This window comes from Carlito syrichta, unplaced genomic scaffold (genome assembly GCF_000164805.1).
Source record: "Carlito syrichta isolate Samal-C Ts95f unplaced genomic scaffold, Tarsius_syrichta-2.0.1 Scaffold302444, whole genome shotgun sequence".
In the NCBI taxonomy this organism is placed as follows: Eukaryota; Metazoa; Chordata; class Mammalia; order Primates; family Tarsiidae; genus Carlito; species Carlito syrichta.
Genome location: NW_007246540.1, coordinates 140,878 through 150,190, shown reverse-complemented (window position 1 = coordinate 150,190; position 9,313 = coordinate 140,878). Strand labels below are relative to the sequence as shown.

Sequence of the window (9,313 nt, the reverse complement as noted above, 5' to 3'; positions counted from 1 at the left end):
AAAAAAAAAAAAAAGCAAAATGCTGTCCTCCGCAGGGAGGGTAACAAAAGCCCCCATGTGTTCATTTCATTGTGTGTACAAGCACAGGGCTCAGTGATTCTCATCCGATTCACCTGTAGTCCTTGCAACAGCTTTATGAGTCGATTATAGCCCCGTTATTGACTCAAGGTGGTCCTTATCACCACCTAGAGTCCAGTGGGGGGGGGTCTTCGTGTCCCATTAGGTTCCAGCACTTTCCACGGGACTCTGAGAAGGCTGCTTTGCCTCTCTCCGCCTGATTTCTCCCACTTGCAGCAAAGGGGCTCCCTGTGTTACCTCCCCAGAGAGTCTCCCGGCTTGGCTGAAGGAGGCGCAGGCTGCAGGCCTCTCCTGAAAGCATGTCCCCTCCTCTCCCCTGCCCCGTCCCGCTGCAGCACGTGGTTCAGTGCGTGTTTGTCGCCATCCGGACCATCGGGAACATCGTGATCGTCACCACGCTGCTGCAGTTCATGTTTGCCTGCATTGGGGTCCAACTCTTCAAGGTAAAGTCTTGGTCCTGTTCTGTGGTCCCGCTCCCTTGGCTTCCCGTGCGCATTCCCAGGAAGACGCAACAGGAAGAGGGCAGTAGCCGGGTCACACCCGGCCTGGATGTGACCTCCGCCCTCCAGCCCAACTCAAGTATTCAGACCAGAGGAGGCAACCAGGAAAGGGGAGCCCTCCGCCAGGCCAGAGGCCTCTCGCCCTCTCTGCCTTCTTCGGGTCACCACCCTCCTTCGAGCAGGAAAGGGAGAAGGGCCGGGCACGGTGGCTCACGCCTGTCATCCCGGCACTTTGGGAGGCCGAGGCAGGAGGCTCGCTTGAGCCCAGTTCGAAACAAGCCTGGGAAATACAGTGAGACCTCATTTCTACAAAAATTTTTAAAAATTAAAAAATCACTGGACATAGTAGCACAGGCTTGTAGTTCCAGCTGCTCTACTTGGGAGGCTGAGGGGGAAGGATTGCCTGAGCCCAGGAGGTCGAGAGGGACTTTCATCCTGAGGAAATGTCTGTGTCAGTCACTTGCTTAAAACCCCCAGTGAAGCCGGGCTCGGTGTAATCCCGCGCTTTGGGAGGCCCAGGTGAGTGGATTGCCCGAGCCCGTGGGTTCGAGACCCGCCTGGGCAACTTAGAGATCTCATCTCTACAATAAATCAAAAATCAGCCGGGCATGGTAGTATGTGCCTGTAATTCCAGCTACTTAGAGGCTGAGGCGGAAGGATCACCGGAGCCCAGCAGGTCGAGGCTGCAGCGGCCGAGAGCAACATCTGCACTCCAGTCTGGGCAACAGAGTGAGACTCCAACTCAAAAACAAACAAACAAAAAAACCCTCAGTGAAGGCCGGGCTTGGTGACTCAGCCTGTAATCCCAGCACTTTGGGAGGCCGAGGCGAGTGGATTGCCTGAGCCCACGGGTCAAGACCCACCGGGGCAACTCGGCGAGACCTCGTCTCTACAATAAATCAAAAAATCAGCCGAGCGAGGTAGCGCACGTCTATAGTTCTGGCTACTTGGAAGGCTGAGGCAGAAGGATCGCTGGAGTCCAGCAGGACGAGACTGTAGTGGCAGGGAGTGTGCCACTGCACTCTAGTCTAGGCGACAGAGTGAGACTCCAACTCAAAAAAAAAGAAAAAGAAACCTCAGTGATGACTTGTTATCAATAAGCACCACACCTGACTTCAGAGCTCTGCACCCACCCATGTTAGTTCCCACTGCCTCCGGACAAGGCTACAATGAGTTCAGCATCCTCCTTTGATTCTGCTTCTTCCTTCTGTAGCTCTTTGAATTCCACTGCTCTCCCTCCTAAAGCTGTCTTCCCCCACCCTCCCCACCATCCAACTATATAAACTCCCATGGGTCTCCTTCCATCTTACTCATAGCCCTGAGCCCAGTACCTGCCCCCTCTCATGAGACCTTCTTGGGGAGCCCAGCTTCCAGGCCTGGAGGTCCGTGGCTTGCATTCCAACACTCCTTGCCACACTGAGCGTCTGTGTGTGCCGTGGTTTGACCTCTGTGAGTCACGTCTTCCCCATCTGGATTCTACACTTTTTATCCCACCGTCCCTAGCACAGTGGTGGACTGTGGAAATGCTCATCGTGGTTCGTTGATGGACTCACTGATGGACGAACATCTCTAATTCACTCTATTCTTGTCCTTCCAGGGAAAGCTCTACACCTGTTCAGATAGTTCCAAACAGACCGAGGCGGAGTGCAAGTGAGTCCAGGCAGGAGGGCAGTCGGTGCCATGGCCGGTCAACCCTGGGAGGCTGGGTACTTGGATGGAAGGGAGGGATGGCGTATTCTCTCTCAGGCTGCCATGGCGCCTGAACTTTTGCCCATATGTAACCTGGCCACATTGTCGTGGCCTGTAACATTTTCTGTTCCTGAAAATTCTGCCCACTGCAGTCCTTCCCAGTGACTAGAACTATAAGGTCCAAGCCCAGTCGGTTCTATCCCACCCAGCATGCAGGCAACCCATCACTGGTGGGTCGGGTGTGAAGGGAGGAGATGGGAGCGCCCAGAATTTACTCTGTGCCCTCCTTTCTCAGGGGTAACTACATCACATACAAAGACGGGGAGGTTGACCACCCCATCATCCAGCCGCGGAGCTGGGAGAACAGCAAGTTTGACTTTGACAATGTCCTGGCGGCCATGATGGCTCTCTTCACCGTCTCCACCTTTGAGGGGTGGCCAGAGTGAGTATGCAAGCCAAGGCGTCTCCCACCTGACCTTGGCGAGATCAGCATGTTGGCCTTCCAGTCAATTCCCAAGTTTCTTAATATCCCACACGCCTTCCCAGAGGTCGTACTTACCTGTGTGTCTTCCCCGGCAATGAAGGTATATTCCTAGAACAACCTTTAGGCCACAGTCACTGCTGAAACACAGACTCTTCTTTTTTCTAGAAGATGTCAACACTTTAGAAACCCCCACCCCAAAAAATGAGCTTTTCTTGTAGCTCTCTCTCCAACCTTTGCATGCACTACAATGCCAGGGATCTCTGTCAATATCCTTGTGGCACCTGGAAGTGGCGGTGGGAAGTCTCTCCAGGTGTGGGCCCTTCGGTCATCGTAGAACTCAAGATGTCACGTTTCAGCGTGCACTCCATGTGGGTCCAGATGGCTGAGATGAGTCTGTTTTATGGGCTCTGGTCCAGTCTCCTAAGTGAAAGTCTTGTCTATATTTACGGTAGAAGATAAGAAAGAGATGAGGGCCTGGGTCCCAGGGCCTCTGCAGAGTCAGTGTCTCCATACCTTCCTAAGCCTTGCACATGGCCTCACCTCTTCCAAGAGGGCCCTGTCGTGTGTTCCTGATGTCTTTGTATAGACACCTGCTTTTCTACTCAGTGAGATTATAACTTAGCCGGGCTCGGTGGCTCAGCCTGTAATCCCAGCACTTTAGGAGGCCGAGGTGAGTGGATTGCCTGAGCCCACGGGTTCGAGACCCACCTGGGCAACTTGGCAAGACCTCATCTCTACAGTAAATCAAAAAATTAGCTGGGCGTGGTAGCGCGCACCCGTAGTTCCAGCTACTCGGAAGGCTGAGGCGGAAGGATCGCCGGAGCCCAGCAGGTCAAGGCTGCGGTGGCCGGGAGCAGCCACTGCACTCTAGTCTGGGCGACAGAGTGAGACTCCAACTCAAAAAAAAAAAAGAAATTATAACTTAAACTATAATTGATCATTATAAATAGAATCTATAATATTTATATAATGTATAATATTTAATAATATGTAATGTAATTTACTTAATACATTACATAGCATATAATATATTTAGGATACATATTCAGAAATAATTATAGATTATAAGTCAGAGAAATCTAAATATTCCCAAGCCAGCAGCAGTGCATGCATCTCGGATGCGAGTCATCATTCTCGGATGATGACACCTAGGAAATCACCACTCAGGGTCACAGAGGAAAGGGACAGGGACTCCCTGTCCATGAAGACGGGCAAACTTCCTGGGACACGCAGGCCCGGATGCATGGCATGCAAAGGTGAACTGCTGAAGTGTGAAGCCCAACCATTGTCGACAGTCTGATCAAGTATGTGTCGTATATTTTTATCCAACTGGATATTTGCCCTCAGAGAGATCTGTTTCATGTCTATGCTGACATCCCCTGAGTCCACACCAGTTTGCCAAGCTGTCTCACCCTTGACCAGTGTTTCCCAACATTGAAATCTGTGTCCACGACTCAGGTTATACTTAAATCGTTCTTGACAGTTTCAGAGTGGCTTCGCACGCATTATGTCAACCACCCTGCAAGGTGGGAAAGTTGGGGATTATTGTCTCCCTTTTACAGATGAAGAATCTGAGTTCCAGAGAGGTCAAGCGCCCTGCCCGAGGTGGCACAGCCGATAATGGCTGAGCTGGGACTAGAGCCCAGACCGTCTGGCTCCAGTCTAGGGCTGCCTCCTGCACCCTGATCCCTGAGATCCCTGGGGGGCGGTGCCATTCTTCCGCAGAGGTGACACTCTGGGGGCTGTCTCCTCCTGCAGGCTGCTGTACCGCTCCATCGACTCCCACACGGAAGACAAGGGCCCCATCTACAACTACCGCGTGGAGATCTCCATCTTCTTCATCATCTACATCATCATCATTGCCTTCTTCATGATGAATATCTTCGTGGGTTTCGTCATTGTCACCTTCCAGGAGCAGGGGGAACAGGAGTACAAGAACTGCGAGCTGGACAAGAACCAGGTAGCTCCCCAGGAAGCAGCGGAGGGAAGCAGGCCCGTGGAAGCCACGGCAGCCGCTGGCAGCCTGCGGCCCACCCAGCAGAGAGGCCACAGTCGGGGGGGGTCTGTGTGGATACCAAGATGGCCACTCCCCGCCCCCACCTGAGAACGGGGCTCTCGGTCTTCTTGATGTGTTTGTACAAAAGAAAGGCAAATCCCTGCAAAGCTAATATCTTCAGCCAGCAAGTATTTGTTCAGCTTTGACGTAGGGTACTCTATGGGAGGCTTTGTGAAAAAGAAGATCCTGTGTCCTATCCTGAAACTGATAAGTTAGAAAGTACCCAGGTGGGTTGGCACCACTGATAAATAGAGGGGAAACCAGAGTTAGGAGGAAGGGAGAGCTGTAAGGGTAGGGAAGAGAATGGCTTTAGGAGACTACCATTACATTGTTTCTTAAGTAAAACCTAAAGCCTCTGTTGGCCTGGGAATAAGAGCCGGCAGCGCCATCGGGGTGAGTCAGGAAGCTGGTAGGGTAGGGTGTAGGTGCAATCACTGAGGTCCATTCCCCAGTGGAAGGAGTCCAGGGGGAAGCACATCCCTGCCTGAATAAGAACTGCTTGCAGGAAGGAGCGTGGCGTGGCAGGCTAAGCGCAACCCTAATGAGATCAGCCATATCCTCATGGGTCGCCATCTTGGGTTTCGACTCATCATGCTGGCTGTTATGTGGACTTTGGATTGAAAGTAACACAGGGAAGGCCGGACGCAGGGGCTCACGCCTGTAATCCCAACACTTTGGGAAGCTGAGGTGGGAGGATTGTTTGAGGCCAGGAGTTTGAGACTAGCCTGGGCAACACAGCAAGACCCCCATCTCGAAAGAAAGAGAGGGAGAAAGAAAAAAAGAAAAAAAGGAGAAAGGGAAAGCGGGAGGGAGGCCAGTAAAGAATAGACATGAAAGCTGAATAGATTCTGAACTAGCAACAGGTTAACGATAGTAGAGATGGAAAGAGGTAACGGAGGTGAAGTGGTACAGCTTAGGGGTTGGACATGGAGGCTGCAGGTCAGAGAAGAGACTAAGGCGACTCCCCAGTTCCTTGATTTGGGAATCTGGGCGCAGTGCAGAGAAATGAATTGTATCTTTGCCAGGGTCCCAAGGATCTAATTAACTCAAGATCTTCTCCTCAGTCAAAGAGCTATGCTTTCCCATTTTGTGGACACTGGCAAATAAGGAAGGTTGATTTAGGAAAGAAGAATTGAGGAGACAAGTGCCCCAAGGAGAGTCCAAAGCATAGGAAATAATCAGTGAGAAGGCCAACTCTCCGTAAGTCGATCAGTAAGTACATATTTATCGAATGCTGGCTACCCGCTACCTGTATGCCAGCCATCACCAGGGTGAAGGCTAGTAGGCACGTGCCCCTTGCCTATGATCTAGACAAGGAGATTTGGCAGCAGGGACTCTCTCCTCGATGGAGGCCGTGAAAGGAAATCAAAACATGTCCCAAATACCACCTCAGATCTCTGGGTGAGCTACGGCAAGAGAGAACTTCCTTGGTTTCCCCCAGGGACTGTGGCTTCCTCCACACCCCCACCCTTCTCTGCCATTCGCCACACACTGTCCCGGCCACTAACCCCCTCTCCCGGTTCCCGCCCTGCCTCTCCCCCGCCAGCGACAGTGCGTGGAATATGCCCTCAAGGCCCGGCCCCTGCGAAGGTACATCCCCAAGAACCAGCACCAGTACAAAGTGTGGTACGTGGTCAACTCCACCTACTTTGAGTACCTGATGTTCGTCCTCATCCTGCTCAACACCATCTGCCTGGCCATGCAGGTCAGTCCCGGGGGGAGCCCGAGCCATGATGCCCACAGGAGGGAGGATGCCAGGAGGGGATGGAAATATGATGGGATGGCAAGGCCAGCTCTGTGTGTCACCTTCCCGGTCGCCAAGAGAGGCAGCTGGAGAAAGATGTGTTGCTTCTCAAGGGTGAGCTCCTGCTGGGCTCGGTGGCTCAGCCTGTCATCCCAGCACTTTGGGAGGCCGAGGCGAGTAGACTGCCTGAACCCGCGGGTTCAAGACCAGCCCAGGCTACTTGGCAAGACCTCATCTCTACAATTTTTAAAAAAGCCGGGTATGGTAATGCACGCCTGTAGTTCCGGCTGATTGGAAGGCTGAGGCAGAAGGATCACCGGAGCCCAGCAGGTCGAGGCTGCGGTAGCCCTGAGCGTGCCACTGCACTCCAACCTGGGCGACAGAGTGAGACTCCAACTCAAAAAAAAAAAAGAACAAGCTCCCTTCTGGGGCCTTAGGAAAGAATCCATATGACCCTGAGTTGATCAAGTGGAGGGAGGGGAGGAAATTGAAAACCAACAGGGTGAGATGGGCGCATTCATTGTCATGGTAAGGCCTAGCATTGAAGGTGGGTTTGACATCCACCCATCTTCAGGGTGGCCAGCTTGTGCCCAGTAGAATCCACAAATTCGTCACAACCCATGAGGGAAGAAACACAGAACTCCGCCAACCTCTGTTTTCAGAGATGGCAGAGCAAGAAAGTACTTGGAGGCTCCCTGAGTCCGCCTGACGGCCCGCGGAGACGTGGAGGGCCTTCTGGGAGGACTGGCTCAAGGAAGAGCTCCGTTGAGATGAGGGCATCCCCAAAAAGGCTGGGCAAAGGTGGGGAGGAGGCGGGACGTCCCCGCCTGGCTCACGGCTCCCCCGGTCTCCCCTCACGCAGCACTACGGCCAGAGCTGCTTGTTCAAGATCGCTATGAACATCCTCAACATGCTCTTCACCGGCCTTTTCACCGTGGAGATGATCTTGAAGCTCATTGCCTTCAAACCCAAGGTAGGCCTCTGAGAAACGACTCTGGCTCTCGGGGGCCAGGGGTGGACAGGGATGGGAGGCAGGAGAGCAGGGGCTGAAGGAGAGTGAGGGGAGATGGCGTCCGTGGAGGACCACCCACCCCCAGGAGAAAGGCCCCAGCGCCCACACCTGCCCGGGGCTGAACCAGGCCAACTTCTCAAAACGGACTCCCAGCCCATAGCCTTGACCCTGGCTGGGCTGCACAGGAAGCACATTCCTCCCTGAGCCAAGCCTCGCCATCTGGGAGAGGCAGGTGATAGTAATTCTCCCATCCCCGCCCCCCAGAACGTAATCTAGAAGAAACTGCCCACGGACTGGCAGACCAAACCTCTCCGGGCCCAACCCCTCAGACCCACTCGGGCCATAGTTCTACCTTCCTTCCATTTCCTCCGCCACGCAGACTGATCTCGTGTTAAAAAGTCAGCCTTTAAACAGGGCTCAGCGCTCCAGCCAATGGGCTTCTGATTCAGAAGCTTGGTCATGGCTCCTTCCATCCTCCGGGGCCAATTCCTCTCCTCGCTCCCTGTGAGGGAAAGAAGGCTAGGCCCGTTGGCTGAATGAGGCAGGGCAGGGAAGGCTGGATGACCCGGCCCTTTGGATTATCTGTGTCCTACTAGCCAGTCCACCCCCACCGTCCTGAACAGCGGACGAGCAGACATTGGTGTGAGCAACACCTTCCACCTCCAGCCTCTGTAGACAGGTCAGAATCGCCAGCATCCGTTGGCCAGGGAGTCACCACAAGGGGCAGCTGCGCCTGAGGGAGGCTGTGACAGCTGTAACACCTTGGGAGGGCGATGAGAAGGAGAGAGTTCTAGAACAATCGTGCAGTTACAGACGTGCAAAACATCTCTCCCTCGCTGACACTTCTCTTACCTCCTTTATCAGTGCTCCCAGATGCCACACAGCTCCACGGGAGGCCAAAAGGAAGTCCTTGGCCATGTCTTCTATCGTATTCAAGTGTTTAACTTGTCCCAGGATTCATTGGATGGGGAGGGGGGTGGGTCCCTCTCTTCCTCCCTCCAGTGCAGGAAGAGCCGTTACTTGCGAATGTCTCTGCTTTGCGCCTTGTAAGCAGCTCCTTATAAGTGAGAGGAGATTAGGGGACAGTCCTCCTTGGCTGTGCGGTCCATGTGCATCAGCAAGATGTCCGTAGCCTTCGTTGAATGACTGTTCGACTCGTATTTGTGACACTGCATGGTGTGTTACACATCCTGCTTGTCATCCTCAAAATGTCCCTATAAGACAGGTATTAGCATCCTCCTTGTAGGGAGGAAGGAAGTGAGACCGGAGCAATTCTGTGTCCCGTGTTAATTACACCACTCTTAAGTGCTAGGACTGGACTCCAGTCCCTCTGACCTCGAAGTCGCTGTATTTTTCACCATACTGAGCGCTAGCGAGCAGTTTTCCAAGTCAAGGAATCTGCTGGGTATTTTTCAGAAAGAGGGAGGGAAACAACCTTTGGGGGAATTAAAATATAAGACAGGCAATATTCTTACAATGCTGGCTATCTCCCCCACTCAAAGAATACCTAGGATCTTGGCTAAGTTTCAAAGGAGACTTCTAACAAACATGATTTGGTGATAAGAATGCTGTTTCCCTACTTCCTTGAAGGAAACAAATATACCCTTTTTTCACTTTCCCGTCCAAGTCCAGCCCCATTTAGGAGCACAGATTTTGTCCTGACCTAGAGAGGAGCATTGGATTTCCCTGGCCACCTTTCTGCAGACCCTCAGTGTTTCTGACCACACAGGGCCCTTTTCCGAGCCCCCTG

At 53.0% G+C, this 9,313-nt stretch overlaps 1 protein-coding gene across 1 annotated transcript in view; it reads left to right on the top strand.

The window, feature by feature from the left end:
• CACNA1C (calcium voltage-gated channel subunit alpha1 C) overlaps positions 1–9,313 on the top strand; it is a 636,553-nt gene that overhangs the window by 542,388 nt on the left and 84,852 nt on the right. The window contains exons 23-28 of the mRNA XM_021711663.1: positions 414–521; positions 2,176–2,228; positions 2,563–2,709; positions 4,510–4,711; positions 6,354–6,512; positions 7,414–7,524. Coding sequence (XP_021567338.1) covers positions 414–521; positions 2,176–2,228; positions 2,563–2,709; positions 4,510–4,711; positions 6,354–6,512; positions 7,414–7,524 — 780 coding nt within the window. The remainder of the gene's footprint in view (positions 1–413; positions 522–2,175; positions 2,229–2,562; positions 2,710–4,509; positions 4,712–6,353; positions 6,513–7,413; positions 7,525–9,313) is intronic.